The sequence below is a fragment of the Herpailurus yagouaroundi genome, unplaced genomic scaffold, assembly GCF_014898765.1.
Source record: "Herpailurus yagouaroundi ecotype Mexico unplaced genomic scaffold, PumYag 139, whole genome shotgun sequence".
NCBI lineage: Eukaryota > Metazoa > Chordata > Mammalia > Carnivora > Felidae > Herpailurus > Herpailurus yagouaroundi.
The window spans coordinates 8,223,242-8,243,873 of NW_024412394.1; the positions used below are offsets into that span (position 1 = coordinate 8,223,242).

Below are 20,632 nucleotides of genomic sequence, written 5' to 3' on the forward strand. Positions count from 1 at the left end.
ATTGTGAGGTGGGAACTCTCCTCCCAGAACTGGACACTCAGAAAGTTGCAGAAGCAACTTAGAAGCTCAGTAGAAGCGACCGAACCAAGATGCACATCGGGTCTCCATGACACCCAACCAACTCATTTCCACTCTGCCAAGTGCCCGGGTACCCCGATTACCAATGAGACAGAGGAGAGGTGCAGAGGGTCGTGTCTCCCTATTCGGCAAGCCGCTTGGAGGTGACAGACACATCATGAAGAATATCACAGTTCCCTCCACGTGCTAAAGGCCGTGCCTGGAATGGAATGAGCACTGCATGTGGCCTCAGAAAATGTGGCACAAGTCCCAGCTACATCCACTACTAGTTGTGTGGCCATGAGCAGGTCACTTTACCTGGGCCTCAGTTTCCTCGTCCGTAAAATGGGCATAATAACTAGGCAGACGGCGCGGATTTTGAAGGAAGCAACAAACCTAGAAATGTCTAGCAAGGGGATGGCATACAGGACATACCCAGTGCGCGTTTACTGAATGTGACCTACCACCAAGAACAGAAGAGAGGCCTGGGGGACAGAATCAGGCCTGGGGTCCAAGCTCACATGGCATCTCTTTCAGGAAGGCGTGGATCAGAGCTCCATTCCCCACACGGTGCCCATCAGGGAGGGAGCCAGGGAGGGGAGCTGGAGGTTCTCAGTTCCAATCCGGCAGCCCCCACTGCACACAAACACACCCTCTTCTACACAGCCCTCTGCCGGGAGGTTGCGCCACAGTGTCCCGTCCCCCATTCCCCCGGGCACAGCAGAGACCACAGCTGCGATCCAGCTGCGGAACCGGGCCCAGCCGCTCCCGACTGGCCTTGAGCCAGAGACAGGAAGCCGGGAAGAATTGTGCATGCCTGCCGGACACTGGAAAAGGGTGGACACCAGGGGCTGAGCCCGGGCCAGACTTGTGAGCGCATTGTGTAGAAAGGACTAGATGGGAGAGCTCCATGGGGTCACGGTCACCCTTCATTGCCCGGAGGGCTCTGGGTGGGGGGAGGGGATTTGATAAGCCCCAGGAGGCTGGAAGGAGCACTGGTTTGGGAGTCTAGACACCCGGGATTTAGTAAGATTTTTCAACCCATTCACTGTGTGACATGCAATCAACCCCTTCCCCCTCCGGCCTCTTGGGAAACTGATCTATTGAGCTCTCTGTGGCAGACGCCCTCCAGGGAATACACTGGCAGATGAGACAGAGTCCCCTCTCTCTCGGAGCTTTCCTCCTGCCGATAAACAAACACGTGGAAGAGAAAACATGGCGAAAAGGTCGTGAAGAAAAAGAAAGTGGTGTGAGGGGACACGGCCTCTGAGAAGGTGACACAAGCAGAGGAGACGTGGAAGTGAGGAAGGGGGCCGTGTGGAGATCTAGGGGAAGCACATTCTGAGCAGAGAGTAGAGTAAGAGCAGAAGCCCTGAGGCCAGCACGGGAGGCAAGGAGAAAACACGAACTCAGGAAGCAGCCAGGCTGGAAGAGAATGAGCTAGGGAGACGAGGGTGGTGGTAGGAAGAACCCGTCTCACGGAGCCCGGAGGCCGCTGTTTTAAGCACTCGGCATTTTACTCAGAACCGATCAGTGGGCCCCAGGAGAGCCAGGCCCGGACAAGGGGAGCAGAGCCCGCCTGGTGTGTGTGAGTGGGTGGGAGTGGCATCTTAAACCTCCACTCATTTGCCCCGGGGTCCTACCCAGGTCCTTCGGGGAGAGTGGTGTGTAAGGCCTAGAGTGATCAGGGCACTTGGCTCAGATGAAAAACGTCAAGGGGCATCAGAAAAAACTCCATAATGAAGGGGGGCCTGGGTGGCTCAGTCTGTCGGGCGTCTGACTCTCAATATTGGCTCAGGTTGTGATCTCACACGGTTGTGGGATGGAGCCCCGCGTTGTCAGGGCGGAGCCTGCTTAGGATTCTCTTTCTCTGCCTCTCCCCTACTTGTTCTTGGTCTCAAAATAAAAGAACTTAAAAAAAAGAAGAAGAAAACACCGTAATGACAATAAACAGTATCTTCCTGCAATATATCTAAAAATCAAAATTAATGCAAAAAATCCACGGTGCACAAAATGCCAACATTTTGTAAATCAATGCAGGGTCTAACCCTGAACTTGCACGATCCTGTCTCCCTGGCTTCACTCTAACCCCAGCCCTGGTTCCAATAAAACTTTATTTATGGAAACAGGCAGCTAGCTGGCAGGGCTGGAATTTGCTGATTTGGGTGTTTTAAATACTAAAATAATTGGATTAAAACGTTATGTATCTTGGCATCCTTCTAAATTTTGCACCCCAGCCAAGTGCCCCGTATACCTTACCCTAGTCCTGCTCCTGGACAACGGTGAAAGGATTGAGTTCGACACCGAGGGCCCCAATATTCATCCCTCTTGAAGCTCAGACAGATGCAAAGATTTCACCAGGGAAACGTATGGATGGTGGGGCTGGGATGTGAACTATAGTCCCATGACAAGGCCCACCACCTGGCCATCACATCCTACTGTGCTCTGTCCTGGAATGTTGATTTCGATGAGTGTTGATTTTTTTAAACCTTTATTCATGTATAATAAACACACAACGAAGCACATGTACCTGAAACGCTCACCTTGCTGAATCTTCACAAACTGAGCACACCTGTAAAACCAGCATGTGGGGATTCGATTCAAAGCCTATTTTACATTTCCAACAAAACAAACATACTAGTCCTGGGCCAGATTCCTAGGACTTGGGCGCAAGCAGGCGACTTGGGACCCTAAGGTCGGGGGACTGGACTGATCCAGAGTTTAGGGGCCCTGGATAGAGACTGAGAAGGGAGAAACGGTGCCCATCTAGGGGGTGTGGTTGAAGAGGGGGTCCTGTGGTGCAGGAGAGGGCAGACAGAGACGGTCCCTGGAGACAACGTCCCCCCACCCCCTTGGAGGAGGGCGAGGCCCACGCCGCTGGCCCAGGTAAGCCGGTAAGAATGCAGCAGTCGCCGAGCCGGGCGCGGGTGCGTCCCGGTGACTCAGCCCTTGCCAGGAAGGGGGAGTTCACCCTGCTCTCCAGAGCTCCCAGACCGCAGCCTGGTCCGGGCTGGCTCCCGGGGCGCCAGGCCAGGGCCCCGCAGCAGGCAGCCCGGCCCCGGGAGCGGGACCTTTCCTCCAGGCCCTCCCCCTCCCCCCTTTCCGGTCGCAGCCACCTGGGGTCATCACAGGGACGCGGCCGCGGGTGGCGAGAGCGTGGCGAGCGAGCGCCGTGGGGCCACGGCAGTCCTGCCCCTGCCGCGACGGCGCCGCAGGGGCCTTCGAGCGGCGTAAGTAGCGACTGCGGGGGCTGGAGGAGGCCGAGGAGAGGCCCCGAGTCACTCACTCGGCTCCCGGTGTCCCAGCCCCCTGCTTCAAGCCCGGGCTGGAAGGCGGGATTAGGCGAACTGGCCTGGCGCCGCCGCCTCCCTAATTGCTCACTGGCCGGCGTGGTGGGGCGCCCAGACTCGGCTCCGAGGCGGCCCGGGTCAAGTGTGGCCCAGACGCTGTCACCCCAGCGGCGGCCCCACCTGAGGATCACCCCACGGGCACGCCCAGCGGGCCGCAGGCTCCAAGCCCTCCCCCATTCTCAGGGACCTGGTCCCGGGGTCACGCTGAAGGTCCTCGCCCCCCACCCCCCACCTCGGGCTGTCTGATGGCGGGTCCTTCCTGTCCCCACGGCCCCGAGGAGGGACTCAGCTCGCGATTCCAGATATGCTGTAGGGCTGTCCCTGCCTGGAGGGGCCCCTTCTCTCTTTCCCGAACACCCGCAGTTTGGAAGGCCTCAGACTCCGGTCTGGAGCCAAAAGAAGGGCTCAACTCGGAGAACCTCTCTTTGCCTCCAAAGTTGGTTTTCTGACACAAATTCCCACGCACAGCTGGCAGGGCCGGGGCAGGGGGCGGGGGTGGGGGGGTGCGGATTAGGGATGCTCGGGGCTGCTACCGGACGCGGGAGGCTAGATGGTCACTAACCGGATTTCCCGGAGGGACAGCTTCTGGCGGAGTGGGCACGAGGTCTGTGAGCCCCAGGCCCCAGGCGGAGGGGGTGGGCGAAGGGTGCCCGAGGGCCTTGATCACTCCCATCTTTGGGACAACGAGATTTGGGGCCACAATTATTCAGACCATTGGCTCGAGGTGGTTGTGGTCACAGCGGTTTCTCTCTCTCTCTCTGTCTCTCTCTCTGTCTCTCTCTCTGTCTCTCGTTCTCCTGATTTCCCGAAAACTTTTGCAGAGTTTAGGGCAGGAGAAGGCGAGGGCGCGGCCCCTGGTGCGGCCCCTCGGGGCGCTGGGCCTGGGGGCGGGCGGAGATTTGGGGAGACTGGGGCCCAGCCCCGAAGTCGCGGAGGAAACGCGCGGAATCGGCTTCCTGTGGGGGCTCCGGCCGCGGCGCCCCGCGGACAGACGTGTCCGGCCCTGGCAGCTCCCGGCCCGGCGCGGGGAAGGGACGTGGGGGTGGGGGGGAAGGGGCGACGGGGAAGCCGGGGAGGGGGCGGGGAGAGGGTGGGCCTGGGAAGAAGGGAGGGGAGAGGCGAGCGGGGGAGGAGCGAGGGGGCTGGAGAGGGAGAAGGAAGAAGGAAGGGGGCGAGCTGCGCGAGCTGGCGCCGAAATGGGAGAAAGGAGCGAGTGAGAGGGGAGGGGGCGCGGGGCGAGCGGCGGGGAGCCGAGCGGCCCCTCGGCTGGGGCGCCCTCCGCAGGCGCGCATGGCAGCCTCCGCGCCGTGATCCCCGCCGGCTGAACGAGTAGCGCGCAGCTTGCACGAGTAAGTTGGTCGGGGGGCCGCGATGGAAAGGGGGGAGGCGCGCGTCTGCGGCCGATCACCCCCCCCCCCTGCGCGTTCCCCCCTCCCCTGCTGGCGCTAGGGGAAGGTCGGCCTCGCCCGCTGAGCCCTGTTTTCTGCAGGTCCCGGGCCGATGTCCCAGGTGAGTGGCCAGCGCCCCCCTCACTGCGACGCGCCCCATGGAGCCCCCAGCGCAGCCCCGGGCCCAGGTAGGACCGCGGCTGAAGAGCGAGACTGGAAGGGAGCGGGGTGGGCGGCCAAGCCGGGGGAAGGAGGGGTGGGGGGGGGTGGGGGAGTTGGTTGGGGGGATTTGTTAATTCTCATTCCTCCTCCGGGAGACGCTGGGAGACGGTTCCGGGGAGCTTGGGTGGAGGTGGGGGTGAGGAGACTGGGTATGGGGACTGGGTCCAAGGAGAGTAGAGGGCTGGGGTGATGGGGGCAGGGCCGAATAGAGACCGCGGCTGCGCCAAACTGGCTCCAATTACCCCCACTCCCAACACCAGGCGCGCGCGCGCGCGCGCGCGCGCGCACACACACACACACACACACACACACACACCCCGCGGTGTCTGTCCGTCTGGGACTTGTGTCCCAACCGTTTCTGCCCAGTGTGTAAATATTTATGGGGGCCTCAGGCTGGGGTTGGGGTGTCTGAGTCTCTCTCTCCTTCCCTTCCCCCAATCGAACGAGAGCCTAGCGCTTCCAGAAAACTTTTGTCCGCCGAAAGCTGCTGCAGGACCCGGCCCCTCCCCTCCTTGCCATCTTGTCTCCCTCGTCTTCCTCCCCACCCGGGCCTCGCCGCTCCCACCCTGCAGGCGCGCGCGTACACACACACACACACACACACACACACACACACACACTCCAACCAAGTGCCCATAGCTGGAGTGAAATGCCCCTTCCCCCACCTCGCAGGGTCTGTAACCTCTCTGGGATTCTTGTGGGAGCCTCCCACCCCAGGAAGGCTTTGCGACTCCCAGAGAGATACGGGGTGGGAGCCCTGAGGCTGTGGCTCTCAGTCCATTCTCCTCATTGTGCGGATGTAAACTGAGGCTCACAGTGGCACGCGGGGCCCGGGAGAAGTGGGGATTTGTTGGGGGGCAGTGTGGCGGAGAACAAGAATCTAGGCCCAGATTTCAGGACTTCAGCTCTAGGTTAGTCTCATAGTCTCTTTTGCCTTCCTCTCACCCACCCCCACTCTCCCTTTCTCCCCTCTTTGAGACTCTGAATAAAGAAGGTCTGGTCCTGGGTCTCTGACACCAACTCCCTGCATAGCCTTGGACAATTTCCTTCCCTTCTCTGGCCTCAGTCTCCACCTCTGCCCATAGGGGCCTGTGTGCCTGTTGGAGAGGCTGTCACCTCCCCAGGTCTATCTGGTGCACACCCAGGGCCACTTCAGTGGGGCAAGGGCAAGTGGGAGATGTCTGGCCAAGGGCCAGCGCGAAGATGGGACTTAGGTGCCTGCTGAGTATCCCCACTAGACCTCAGATTCGCTCTCCTCTTTGTGGGGCCCTTGGAGCAGAGACTTCTGGAGAATAAGCTCCTCCAAGAAGTGGACTCCTTCTTCAGCCTGGAGAGAGAGGTTGGGGCGAGGGCCAGGAAGGATCTTTCTCTGTGTCTGGGAACCTCTCTCCCTCTCGGCTTCTCTCACCCCTCCTCACTTTCTGGGCCTCTCCTCTTTCTCTCGCACCCTCTCTCTCCCGCCCTGCCTTCTTTCTCTGCTCATCTGTTTTCTCCGCTCTCTCTCCCCCACTACCTCCTTGCAAGCTCGACTCTCCTGTGTGACCCATTCCGAGTGCTAGCAGGGAGCCGAGGGGGGTGGATGTGCTCAGGGAGGGTGGGCCACCTGGAGGGGTAAACTCCAGGCTGTAACTTAAGGCTCCCCCGACCCAGAGCCCCAGCGAGCCCCCTCCCCAGCCTGAGCTGGGCCAGACAATGTGGCTTTCATAACTCGAGGAGGCCTGGCTCTGCCGCCTTGGGAGAAAGAACCCTGCTGCCCAGGAAGCCCAAACCGCAGGAGACCCAGCCAAAACCCCACAGACGCCGAGACCAGAATCCCCCCCACTCCCTGCTGAGGGCTGACAGAACAGCAAGGCCAGAGCGCTGCCTCTGGGGGGCCTGCTGGCAGGACAGCCTCGGAGCAAGTTCCCCCCCCTCCCTCAGCCACCCAAGATGCAGACGGGGTGCAAGGGGACTCAGGGTAGCTCTGGCTGGGGCAAGTGGCCAAGCCCCCACACCCTTGGCTCCCCCAGTACCTCCTCCCCACCCACCCCTGTGAGCCCCGGAGAGCCTGGCTCCCTTACCCACGGCAGATTTCTGTCCAGCACTGGGGCGTCACATTCCTGCTTTTGGTTCTAAATTGAATTTCCTGGGGAATTGGAGCCTTCAGACCTAAAATAAAACCAACCCGACCCAGCCTAACTGGCCAGCTCAGGCTGTCTTCAGTCCTCAGCCTGGTGGCTGGGATTGGGACTGATGTGTCACAAGTGTGCATCCAGTGAGCTCACATTCTCACCTTCTTGGAGTCTGGAGCCAAGTGCTACCCCTGATCCTCACCCCCTCATTCTCCCTCCTGCCCCTGACCTGGGGCATTCCAAATTCCAGGACTCAGTCCTCACCAATGGAATATTTGTCGAGTGCCCACTGGGGGTGCAGAGATGAACCGTGACACCACGGGAGCAAGCTGGGGAGGGCTGCGGTCTGTCTGGTCAAGGAGCTGTGACCTCACTGTGAGATATAAGTACCAACAGGTGTTAAATGGGTCCTAAGTTCTCAGGAGAGGGGCCACTCCAAGGAGGGACTATTGGCTTGAAGATCAAGGGAAGGCTTTCTAGAGAAAAGGGTGAAGCTGGAGCTGGGCCATGAAGGATAGGTTGGATTGGAGGAGTGGGAGAAGGGAGGGGTAGGGCCTTCCGGTCAAGAGGAGTGCGTAAGCAAGGGTGGATTGGTCAGAAGGCTTGGTGGTGACCTGAGACCATGGAGAGGTCCGGCTGCCTGGAAACAGAATCCCTGTCCATTCATCAGGCTGAAGATGTAGACTGAGGGGCCTTGAATGCCAGGCCAAGTAGAGACTGGGGTCCGAGGTTCCAGTCCCTACCCTCTGAGCAGAGAGATCCTGTCCCTCTCCAGAGACGGGCAGAAGTCCAAGGGGGAGCAGCCTGAATCCACTGCTCACAAGATAATGGAGAGGGCTGGGTTTGAGAGACCAGGCATTGGAGCTCCGGAACAAGGGCCCCAGAGTGAACCCATCCCTCCGAAAGAAATTCCCCGTACTCTGCGGTCCAGGAGCACCCCTCACCTTGGAGGACAGCAGGAGAAAGGAGCCCCCAGGGCTCCTGCTGAAGTTGTGGGTCTCCCTACCTTCCCTCTTGGGCTTGCAGATTTAAAGGGGACTTTTCCGCTCCCTTCTGGGAGGCCTTTCCAGAACTCAGGGCATTGGCTTGAACCCTATCCTGTGTCAGGGAAGAAAGTGTGTCAAGGCAGAGGGACTGCTGCCTTCCTATAGTTCCCTCTTGTGGATGGAGACCCTAGAGAGAGATGCAGGGCTGGGGCTTGGTCTCTTGGTTGAGCACTTGAGCTCCACCTCTCCTCTGACTTTTCTGCTCCATGGGCTTCTAGGGAAAGCTGTTTCCTGGTCCAGCACCTGGGCACTGGGCCATCTGGGTAGTATCTCGGTCATAGCTCAGGTCTCCCCGCCACTTCTTAATGCCTCCTCATTTTGCTTCCGTGTCTCTGGGCACTCAGCACGAGTTCCTTGTGCCCTCGGGGTCGCGTCTGTTGGGTCCCCTCCTCACTCCAGGAGGCCTGTCCTCTATGTTTCCAGGTCATGATGACTGGAGTGGATGGTCTTTCCTCCCTAATAACCTTCCAAGTCTGAGCCTTGCCCCAGAATGGCCCGTTTCCTCCAGGAGGGCCTCCTCGGAACTTGGGCTGGGCTGTCTAACTTCCTGTCTGCACTGGCCTCGAGGTCACCAGCCCCATAGGTGACCTACAAGGAGAGACCGCCAGAGAGTGGCGACACTAGGGGTGGAGGGCAGAAATGGGGACCAGTCTCCCTAACCCCGCTTTCTCACCTTTATCCCTTTCCAACCCTGGAGGGGGGCCAAGGGAGCTGTAGTCCTGGCTTCCTCTGTGGCAGAACGGATGGTGTCATCCCGGTGCACCCCAGTGACCTCAGGAGAAAGCCTGGGAAGCGACCACAAGGCCCCAGTTCTCTAGGCTCACCAGCCTCAACGCCACCCAATGACTGTGGCTTCCCTTGTTCACGATGTAACCGTTCACCCTGGGATGTTGGCTTCCCGCTGCTATTCTTGAAATGTCTTTTTCCCCTTCTTTGCTGATTATCCAAGACCCAGTGTGGTCGTTGTCTTCTCCGGGAAATGTCCTAGAGACACAGCAAGCACACTCACCCCTGGATGAGTGCCCATCTTCTGTGCTTCCACAGCCTAGCGTACCTCCTGCCCCTCAGTGTGTGTGACCGCCCCCCACCCCCCACCCCCCACAGAGAACTCCTGGGCAGTGACCTGGTCTGTCTCATTTTGGTCTACCCAGCACTTGACGTATTGTAAGTTGCATTATAGCTGCTTAATAAATGTTAAACCAATGGCGGATGGAGGGAGGGCAGAAGGAAGGAAGGAAGGAAAGGGAGGGAGAAAAGAAGGAAGGAAGGAAAGGGACAGAGGGAGGGAGGGAAGAAGGAAGGAAGGAAGGAAGGGAGGAAAGGAAAGGAAGGGAGAGGAGAGGTTCATGAATGGCCCCCTACATGCCAGGGCACTGCTGAACATTTCATCTACTCTTTGAAACCCTGAGGGATAAGCACTAGGACCTGTCTTTACACACAAGGGAACACAAGTTCTGGTCACTTGCCCAAGCTGGTTACTGATAAAAGCCAGGGCGTGGGTCTTCCAGCTCCATGCTCAGGCCTTTTTCATGACACCACATGGGAGGGACAGTGCTGGCTGTCAGGGCCATGGCACGGTGTCTCTAGGGCCAAAGGCTGGAACGGGTCCGGCTCCTCCCTTCCTGGGAGTTAAGACTCAAACCCTGAACCTCCATGTTCATGCCAGCTTGGTCTTAGCCCCCAGGAGCCGTGTCTGAGCTGTTGTCTAGACCAGGCTCAGGGCTAGGAGAGGTGCCATCTGGTAGGCATTGCTCCTCCCCGGGTGTCTCTGTGCTCACCTGCTCCTCTTGTCCCACCCGTATGATCTTCCAGAAGGTGTTTGACTCTGCTCTCGCTACCCCAGGTAGTGAGGGGGCTTTCACCGGGCCCAAAGAGTGGGTGGGGCTGGAGGGAACCCTCCCCCTGCCTCCCTGGAGCAGCCATGGTCACCGTGAGGGGCGCCCAACACATAACTCTGCTGCCCTCCAAAGATTCGGGAGCCCTGCGCCCCCCTCCTGCCCCGGCTCCTGTCTCTTCGAAGGGCCTGTGGTTTTCCCAGGCAGGTGTGAGCACGTCCCTCGGTCTAGTGCTGTCTGTCCCGTTTACTTGGGTTCCCGGGGCCTCGTCCCCTTGGCCATGGGGACCAGGATCTTTGGAACAAGGATTGCTCGGGGCGCAGGGAGGCAGCGGAGCCCCTGGATGGATCCCTCCCCTCCGGCTGCTCCCACCCCCCCAGACCTGCATGCCCAGCCCTCATCGACTCCTCTAATGATCACCCTCCTCTCCCTACCCCCTTCTTTTGGAGAAGGACAGAGAAGGACAGCGTATGCATGCCCCTGTGTTCTCTGTGACTGAGTCTGTCTCTGTTTCCAAGACTAGTCTTTGTCTATCTCTCGGTCGCTCTGGGCGTGTCTCTCTCGGTCACTTTGTGTGGTGGGCACAGGCGGGTGTTGATCATTTACTCTCTGGGTTTCTGCCCGTTCTTTTCCTTCTCTGACTGTGGCTCTCCTCTCCCTGTGCCCTTGTGGTCTCTGTGTCTCTCGGTGTCTCTTGTTTCTACGTCTCCCCTGCTTCCAACATGGCATGCAGTGGCGGGGGGGGGGGGGGGCGGGGAACACCCTCTCTGAGCCCCTGTTACCCTGAATACACAACCGGTGGTCTGATGACAGGATCAGGCTGCACCCTGTACCCTGTAATTGCCCGCCTGGCTCCGGGGCCCCATGACCCCCAACTTCACCCTCCCGGCTCCCAGCGTACCCTCAGTCAGGCCTTCCTGCACCCCAGGGGTGGCACCTGGATTGGGAGTCCAGGCCCCTTTCTGCCGCCCTCCCCTACCTCCCATCCCCCTAACCCTCTTGCCCTGGGCCCAGGGGGCCCTAGTCTTGCCACCTCAGGAGCTGTGGGTTTGAAGGTTGCTCCATTTCTGCCTTCCGCCCACCCTGCACTGAGGGGCTGAGCTCCTCACTGTAATTACATGTGGCTGCGGTCCGCCTCTTCCCAGCCTCCTGGGCCGGCTCCCTGCCTCTCTTCCTGCCCGGCCCCTCCGCCTCAGGCCCGTCCTTCTCCTCACCCCCAGGTCTCTGATTCCTTCTCCTGCTCTCATCCTCTCTATTTGACCCGGCTTCGCCCGATCTGTCACTCTCGCCCTTCCGGTAACCATGTTCCCTTCTCTGTCGCCTCTGCCTCTGTCCCCATCCTTACCTGCCTCCCCCTCACTTGCTCTCTACTGAACCTCCCTCCTGTCCCAGGCTGTCTGTCATGGGGCTTCTGGGGGCTCCCTCTTTCGGTGCCCAAACCTGCCTTCTGATGCTGTCTCTCTCTCTCTCTACCTTTCATTGTCCCTTTGGTTCTTCCCCTGTCACTCTTTTTTTTTTTTTTTTTTTTTAATTTATTTTGAGAAAGAGAGAGAGAGTGAGTGTGGGGGAGGGGCAGAGAGACTCCCAAGCAGGCTCTGAACTGATGCAGGGCTCGAACCCCCAAACCACGAGATCATGACCTGAGCTGAAGTCATGAGCCCCCCCACCCCCATCACTCTCGATGCCTGTCCCTACTCTCCATCACTGACCATCTGTCTGTTCTCTCCTGCTCCGCGGTTCTGCCTCCTCTCCCCACTTCCCTTCATACTGCACATCGCTGGGGCGCCTGGGTGGCTCAGTCAGCTGAGCGTCCGCCTCCTGATTTCGGCTCAGGTCATGATCTTGCAGTCTGTGGGACTGAGCCCCGCACCGGGCTCCGCACTGACAGAAAGGAGCCTGCTTGGGATTCGGGCTCCCTCTCTCTCTGCCCCTCCCCCACTCGTGCTCTCTGTCTCTCTCTCTCTGTCTCTCTCTCTCTCAAAATAAACAAATACACATTAAGAAAAAAAACCACTGCACATCTCTGGCCCCTTTCCCTGACAACCACACGGACACATGTAAACACATGCACTCACGTGCATGCATACACACACACACACACACACACACACACACACCCTTGATCACTCGTGGGTTTTGTTTTGGGAACTTTCTATTTTGGAGCCTGGCACTGTTGCCAGATAGGGTAAGGGCTGGGTAGCTGGTACAAAGAGACAGAGAATGAGGGCTCATGGCATTCTGGGCTGTGGGAAGGGGACCAGGGCTGGGCAGACAGGAGGGCACCAGGAAAATATACCTTCGTCGTCTGATCTTTCTCTAGCCCAGACCCAACCCCTCCTGCCTGAGCTGGAGGTAGTAACAGGATCCACGCACCCTGTGGAGGCAGCGCTGGAGGAGGACTCCCTGGAAGAGGCGGCACCCCCCATGCCCCAAGGCGATGGCCCTGGGGCCCCTCAGGCCCTGGACAGCACTGACCTCGACGGCCCCACAGAAGCTGTGACACGTGAGTCCTAGGGAGCCAGGGGATGCGGGTGGCAACATGGAGGGCTCGCGCCAGGGAATCCGATTCATACGGGCTGGCGGAAACGCAGCCGTCGCCCGCGGGAGCCTAGCACAGGGCCAGGACCTTGAGGGGTGGGCGACGGAAAGGCCTGTGACGTGGTCACTGTCCTTTCTGTCTAGGAAAGAGACCGCCACAGACAAAATGACTGGTATAAGATCAGTTCACAAGGAGTGTGGACAGGCTCCAGGCGATATGGTTCAGGACAAGAGGGCGTGTGGCCGTATGAAAGGAAGAAGGGGGCTGGGGGTGCTGGGGGCAGGGAGCCAGAGCAGAGCCCCGCTGGATCCCACCCTTCCGGGCGCCAAGGGCGAAGAGGCAGGAGAGGAGCCCCCAGCTGCCCTGGGCAGAAGGGAGCCCACCCCCAGGCTTGGCCCGAGGAGGCCTCCGAGGAGGTCCTGGAGGGAGGGAATTCTTCCCCTTCGCTCTCGAGAGAGGCGGAGGGGCAGCCAGAGCCATTTGTAGTTAATAATAAGATCCACAAAATCTGTAGACACATTTGTACTTTCCAGCCTTCTCTCGCTAAAGGATCTCACGAGCTCTTCCAAACAGCCTGTAGCGAGGCAGCAGGATAGCTCTTGCCAAGTCCATTTTACAGATGAGGAGACTGAGGCACACAGAACCACTCAGCCTGGACACAGCTGGGGAACTCAGGTCTCCCGGCCCAGTGCTCTCCCTGTGCCTTCCTGCCCAGCTGGCAGGGCTCAGCAGGGAGCTGCCTTCAGCCAGGGCATCTGGGGCTAAGTTGGACTCCCTGGAAGTCGGGGTTACTAAATCCTGCTAGCGAACTGCCCTCAGCCTCCTCTAGACACACCCACCCGCAGAATCGAGAGAAAGAGGTCAGCGCCGTGGCCACAGAGGAGGGGGCCTGGATGGGAGTCGGACAGACACCTCTGTGTCTATGGGCCCGAGTGTTTGCTCTGTGACTCAGTCCCCACGGCCACCCCCATGGCTATGGCCACAGGCAAGCTCTGTGTCTGCCCGAACCTCCCAGGGCCCTCAGCTCACCACACACTCCCGCCCTCTGGTCACTGTGCCCATGTTTAGGCATCAGGGCAGGGGGCACGGAAGCTGGCCAAGGACTCGGGCCGGTCTCCCGCCACCACGGGGCCAAGAGGTGGGAGCAGGATGATTCAGGCCTGGCTGCTTCCCATGGCCTTACCCCTGTTTACCCAGATGCAGGCACCAGCCACACCTCAGGGCCAAAGGCTCCCAGCGTGGAGCTGCCCCAGAGCCCTGCTCCCATCCTCTCCTGACTCCCCACCTGGTCCTCGGCTCCTTTCTCACAGCCTCCATCCCCTCCCCACTCCACTTCCTCGCTGTGGAATCTTGGGTAGGTTTTACCCTCTCCACACCTCAGTTTTTTCATCTGTGAAATGGGGCCGGTAATAGTCGATCTGTCACAACTACGACACAGAAAGCTCTCGGCACGGTGCTGGTACCTCATCACAGCTCCACGCGTAAGCTACTAGTTCCGAGACTAGTGATGGTTGTGATGTAGCAGCCTATTCCCCAGTCCTCCGTCTCCCAGCCTCTGCTCCCTTCCTGCCTCTGCGTCCCAAGCCCCAGCTCTTAGCCTCCAGGCCGGGCCCACCTCCGACATTTACTAGTTGTGGGACCTTGGACAAGTTACTGTACTCCTCTAGGACTCCGTTTCCTCCTCTGTGAAAGGTGGGTCCTGCCCTATGGAGATACTCAGAGGCTTTGGTGAGAGAATCAGCATGACAAGTGCTTAGAAGGGTGGAGGCCAGCAGTCAGTGCTCCCTGACTGGATGTGACCGCCACCATTTCTTAGAAGGCCCAACCAGGGGACGCTTCCCCAGTCAGGGGACGCTCTGAGGCCACCTTCCCCTCTCCTCAGCCTGCCGGGACTCGGGGACCCAGACCCCAGTGCGTAGAGATGGAAGTGTCCCACACTTACACATTTACAGAGTCCTGCCCAGGGATCAGCAGCCCTGAGTGGCTGAGGGGTCCCAGAGCTCTGCTTCTCCCTCCCCTCCCCCAAACACACACACACCCACACCCACACACCCACACACACATACACACCTCCCCTCATCTCTTGTGAACAGAACCATGCCATCCAGGTGAGCAAACCTGAGGTGAGGAAAGGGACTGGATGCTTTGGGGGGGGATCCCCAGACCCAGCTTCCCTGTACCCCACTGATGAAGCTGAAGTTTGGTCCCTCAGCCTGAGATGGGGACTCAGAGAATTCCTGGCCTCGGGGACCCCCCCTCCCCCACCGCTGGCCTCTCTTCCCTTGTCACCCTTCTCAACCAGACCCCCAGGGCCCCACAGCAGACTGCCAGCCACCCCACAGAGGCGGACAGGGCAGGGGAGCCGAGGGGAAGAGAGGGGCTGTGAGGGCCCCTGGAGTCCAGGGCCAGGGCGTTCATCTCCAAACAGATGTTTCCAATAAATCACCCAGCACACGAAGGGCAAAAACAGCTGGGGGCTTGGCAGGGGCCGAGGGGAAGGTTAACTGCTTCGCTGCTGTCCTTCCTCACCCCAGCCAAACAGTCCTTACCCCTGGCCACCGTCCCTCTTGCCAAAACCCCAGGACTCCAAGGGCAGGAGAATGGATTTCATATGGGGTAAGAAGATGGGGTCCAGGGCTCTGAGTCCCTCCTCTTGCCTTGCACCTCTGTCTTTTCTGGAGGGAGCACTGGCCTGGGAGTCATGGGCCAGGCTCAACTCTGCTATTTCCTGGTGTGCCTCCGGGCACGTCACTTCTGCTCTCTGGGCCTCAGTTTCCCCATCTGCAGAATACAAGGCCAGCTAGTTGGCCTGTGGTGTATCTAAGGACCGGGCCAGAGCTCTGGGAGGTTGTGGCCCCCCACCCCGGGGTCCCCCATTAACCTTTCTCATTATCTCTCTAGGCCAGCCTCAGGGGAACCCCTTGGGCTGCACCCCTCTGGTGGCGAATGGCTCAGGCCACCCCTCGGAGCTGGGCAGCACCAGGCGGGCGGGGAATGGTGCCCTGGGTGGCCCCAAGGCCCACCGGAAGTTGCAGACGCACCCGTCTCTCGCCAGCCAGGGCAGCAAGAAAGGCAAGAGCAGCACCAAATCTGCTGCCTCCCAGATCCCCCTCCAGGCGCAGGAAGGTAAGCACCCCATCCCACCTCTCCCTGGGAGAGGCCTCCGAAGGCATGATGCAGCAGCATCTTCACCAGGTTGCGCGTTAGAAGTTCAGTCTCAGCCCCACGCCAGGCCTACCGGCTCTGAACTTCAGGGTAGGGCCCAGGAGACTGGCCTGGGAATCTGGCCAACTACACCTGGTGGGTAAATCGAGGCACAGCTGCGTTCTCCAGACCGGCCCCTCCCCACCTCTGCTCACGGAGAGTTGCCGTAACAAGGAAGAAAACCACAATGTGGCCTGAGCCTGTGTAAGCCACCCCGTTTCTGGAAGCACAGCTTCCCTCAAGGAATGGACCCTCTGTTTAGTGAGAGCAGGACACCCAGCAGAATAAAATGAGGCACCATCATCAGATACCCGCATGGGGGTGCAGCGAGGACTGTGCTCCGGCGGGGGTGAGGGGGGTGCCGTGGTGCGGCGGGAAGTCAGAGAACCCAGATGCGCCAGCCATCGTTCCTGCCATGCAGAGGGGCCTCTGCAGGGCCGCCCTGGGCAGCCAGCTTTCCCGCCTCATGAGGCATCAGTTCAGCATGGGTGATGGCCCCCTGTAGCTCAGTGGTACTTGACCTTCACCCCAGAATTTTTAAGTGAGCCCTGCCCACTCTGGGGGACTCCGTCCGGCCTGGTCTTCTGCAAACAGGATTCAATGTGCACATTTGCACGTAATGTGTTCACCAGCTTTCCCACAGAACAGATTCTGCCCAACAGTCTTAATTATGAAGGGAGTGTTCATTCATTTAAAATGTACTGCGCATCTGCTATGAGCCAGGCCCTGTGCTGGGTAACCAGTCCGTGGCCTCTAAAGCTCTCATGAGAAAGACAAACAGGTAATCACCATATGGGGTGATAAATACACTGACAGAGCCACACACTGGAGATTATGCAAACAACCCCAGGGGACCCCACACCAGCCCAGAAAGCTGGGGAGGACCAGTCTGGGCAGGCTCCCGAGGTGTCTGAGCAAGCTTTAAAGGGTGAGTAGGAGTATCTAGCCAGGAGGGGCATTAACACAGAAGTGAGAAATGGCTAGTTTGGCTAGATCATGGAAATTATGTAAGGAATGGGGAAAGGTGAGACTCCAAAAAGGCAGGGGCTCTGGGGGTGGAAGGCACCTGGTTAACTCTACCCTGGACCTAGACTTTATCTGGAAGGCAATAGGGAGCCATTGAAGGGTTTTAAACAAGGTAGTGACTTCCATCGGATCTGCATTTGAAGAGAACGCCCTCGCCCTCGTTCAGTATGTAGGTAGGTTGCAGGGGCTCCGAGCTGTCCCTCCACACAGTCCCTCCACACAGAAATGAGGCGGGAGAGTCAGATCCCCCGTGGTGTGAGACTCTCTGGAGGGAAGGCCAGGAGCCCACCTGCCGCGTGCCCAGCCCCTGGGAGGGATGCCAGCTCAGCATCCTGGCAGCACACTGAGTGGAACCAGCTTGCCTGGTTTGGGTTCCTAGCTCCACCGTTTCCCCGCTGGCTGCCCAAGGGTAGGCTCACGCATTAATTCAGCTACCATTTACTCACCTCGATGTCAGGCACCTTCTAGGGACTAGTAACATGCCAGTGACTACAGCGGACAAAGACGCCTGCCTTACATGTTAGTAGGAGGAGAAAGCTGTGCAGAGCCATGGAAGGTGATAAAGTCCTGGGGGTAGGGAGGAGGCGAAGCAGGCCAGGGGCGGGGCTGAAGGAGCTGGGGTGTGGCCAGCAGGTCACCGAGATGGTGGTTGTGGAAAGCCACAGCAGAGTGACCCAGGGGGACAGAGTGTGGGAGGAGATCAGGTCACGTGGGACCGTGGGGGCCACTGTGAGAGCTCTCTGAGCACAGGAGGGATGGGCTCCACTGAGGTTTTGCAAGGGTCCCTCTGGGCTACTGTGTGGGGAGTGGGTGCAGGGAGGGGTAGTCAAAGGCGGGGAGTGGGGCGACCAGTGAGAGAGCAGCAGAATGGCAGGATTCTGCTGGGTCTAGTTTGAAGTGACTTCTCTGTGCCTCAGTTTTTTCATCTGTAGAGTGGGGCTAAGAGTGGCCCCATCTCCTGGAATCCTTGCAAGTTTAAATGAGTTTCATCCATGCCCAACACTTAGAACAGTGCCTGGGACGGGCTACCACTCGGTGCGTGTGTTAAATAAATGACTCAGGGTGTCGAAGAGCGGGGCCTCGGGATCCAGACCGCCTGGGCTCAGACCCTGGCTCTGAAGCCAACGGGGCAGGTGCATGTAACTCTCTGTGCCTTGGGGTCATGCCCTGGAAAGAATCCCCATTTCTCCGAGCTGTGGGAGGGTAGGGGAGCGCTCGTGAGCCCCCTGTGGCTGGGTCCCTGGCCCCTTGGCTGTCTCACGGCCCTGTCCCCCCACCCGTGCCCGCAGACTGCTGCGTCCACTGCATCCTGTCCTGCCTGTTCTGCGAGTTCCTGACGCTGTGCAACATCGTCCTGGACTGCGCCACGTGCGGCTCCTGCAGCTCCGAGGACTCGTGCCTCTGCTGCTGCTGCTGTGGCTCCGGCGAGTGCGCCGACTGCGACCTGCCCTGCGACCTGGACTGCGGCATCGTGGACGCCTGCTGCGAGTCCGCCGACTGCCTGGAGATCTGCATGGAGTGCTGCGGCCTCTGCTTCTCCTCCTGACCGCCGCCGCCCCCGCAGGGTCCCTCGCGACCGCAGCCCGGGGGCGGGGACGCGCGAGGCCACCTCCGCGGAGGCGGGGGGGGCGGGGCCGCTGCAGCGCCGCCTCCTCGCGGTTCCCGGGACCGACGGTGGCCCCGGACACCCGGCGGGCGGGCTGGGGTGGGAGCCGCGCCTGGCCCCGCGGTCTGGGCTGCGGAACACTGTGAACGTGGGGCGCAGGGACGCGGGGGAGGCGGGGTCGGCGGGCGGTGCGCTCCTCTACCTCTCACCGCCCCTGGCGCCCGCCTCCCGCCGCCCAGGCTCCGAGGACAGCAAAATGTGAAGTGAGACACCCCAGCCCGCCCTGGGCCAAGCCCCTCCCCAGTCTCCTTCCTGGGACCCGTGGGGGGCCTGACCCCTGCGGTGACCCCCGAAGTCCCCCAGAGGGCAGGGCTGGGCCAGAAGGGACGGGAACGGTATAGAGACGACTGGAAGGGGGGAGAGGGAGGGAATGGAGGGAGGGTCTGTTCTATTTGTTGCTGTAAATAAAGTTATTTGTCCAGCTCAGATTTCCTCGGCTCTCGTGACTACTCACGAGTCCACGGACCCCGAGACTCCGAAGCAAACACCCACCTCCCCCCTCACACACACACACACACACACACACACACAAAGCACCCAAATGGATGAGCCTTCCTTCTGGGGTCCCTTCTCTTCATGTTCCCCTCCCTCCTTCACGGTCCCCCGAAAGGCAGCAAGGGTACAGACTCCCCACCATTATTTCCCTCTTCCCATCAAAGGGAAGGGGGGAAGTCCGGGGAGGGAAGAGTTAACCCTTGGCATAGAATTAATTAACAACAGATGTGTTCGGGTTTTGATTAATTAATCTCCTGCTGACTCCTGCTTCTCGAAGCCCTTTCCGTGATGGCTCTGAGGCTTGGGTGCCGCCTGTGTCGGTGGCAGAGCAGTGTCCGGGGAGGGGTCGACTCAGGACGGCGCAGCCTGGGCTTGCCCCCCCGGCTGGCCCCGGAAAGCAAGCATGGCTTGCATGGGGGTCACTCAGCCCAGTCTCCAGTCCCCTGATTGTCAGGGGGCCTGAGGAAGAAGAAAACTGGCAGGACTAGCAGAAGCCTGGGAGGCCCCGTGGCCAGAGCCCTCCGTGTCTGCAAGGCAGGACAGCACTGAGCACTGCAGGAGGGGGTTCCAACACTGGGGAGGCCTGGCTGGGCTGAGCCTTCCCTACCCCATTCCCGACCAGGAGAGAGTCAGGAGGGGCCCAGGGTGAGTGAGAGAGAGAACATCCCGTGGTTGGACTTGTACCGTCTTGAGGAGAAGACAGGGCTGCAGAAGGCCTTGTAAACTTGAGAAATGGGTGGGCACCGCTTCCAGGAACAAAGGCTGGAATGGCCCAGAGGAATTCTGGAAGGAAGGAGCTCAGAAAAGGGGCCAGATGAAATCTCAACTCTCTTAAGGAGTGTCCTACGAAGGAGCAGCCCATGACTTTGGGAGGGGGTACAGTTGTAGCAGGAGGAGGTAATAAGAGGTGGTGAGAAAGATTTCCCCGCCGGCCTCCCCTACACCAGCTCCCGCCACCCCCCCACCCCTGCCTCCCATGCACAGGTACACAGCCCTCACTCTCCCAATATCAAGGTTTCCCCGACCTCTAGGCATTGTCCTACACTGTTTTTATCCCTTGACCATTTGTCCCGGGCACCTTCCTAGCACACTGAAAAGCGGCCTGAAATTCCACTGAAGGACAAGCCTCCGTCCAGCTCCCCGGCTCCTGCTTACTCCCTTCCAGTTATTTCTCTGCCACAAACAAGGACATGCGCTAACATGCCCTTTTCCGTGAACAAGCCGTGGCTGTAGAATATTTGAAAGGTGGGATTGCTGTGACTTTGACACGGCCGCGCCGTCGCCCTCCATGGCCACAGAAGCGCCATTTTTCTCACTGCTGTGGCTCTTTGTCCTGAGGAGGGCGGACAATGATGGGGGGCTCCCATTCAGTCCCTGCTCAACCTCAGGTCTTCCCGAAGGCTGGGGTCTGAGGGATGTGAGGGAGGCCGGGAGGAGGGGTGGGGTGCTCCCGACCAACTTGAGGTCTGGTCCAGGTGGGCAGGAAGGCCCCCTCCCTGGCCCTGGCCCCTCATGGGGACCGTGGCAGGAAGAGGTGCCTCTGCTATCCAAATATCGATTTCCTGCTGCAGACTCTGGGCTGTTTTCTTTAGGACAGTGGCTGAAACCTGAGAGGCTGAGCTGGATGGGGGCGGGACAGGGGCAGGATTCAGCCAGCCTCCCCCCAGCACACACACACACACACACACACACA

The 20,632-nt window shown here is 59.6% G+C and overlaps 1 protein-coding gene across 3 annotated transcripts; it reads left to right on the plus strand.

Moving 5' to 3' along the window:
- Window positions 1-3,022: 3,022 nt before the first annotated feature.
- On the plus strand, window positions 3,023-18,872 carry MDFI (MyoD family inhibitor). Of its 3 annotated transcripts, none has more exons than XM_040473459.1 (5): window positions 3,023-3,287; window positions 4,897-4,983; window positions 12,330-12,512; window positions 15,450-15,674; window positions 18,068-18,872. In XM_040473459.1, exons 2-5 carry the CDS (start codon window positions 4,908-4,910, stop codon window positions 18,322-18,324), a joined length of 741 nt encoding a protein of 246 aa, XP_040329393.1. In that variant the 5' UTR covers window positions 3,023-3,287; window positions 4,897-4,907; the 3' UTR covers window positions 18,325-18,872. The 3 variants fall into 3 exon arrangements, with proteins under 3 accessions (XP_040329393.1, XP_040329394.1, XP_040329392.1); XM_040473460.1 differs by lacking the exon at window positions 3,023-3,287 and adding an exon at window positions 3,926-4,011; XM_040473458.1 differs by lacking the exon at window positions 3,023-3,287 and adding an exon at window positions 4,579-4,756.
- Window positions 18,873-20,632: the final 1,760 nt, after the last annotated feature.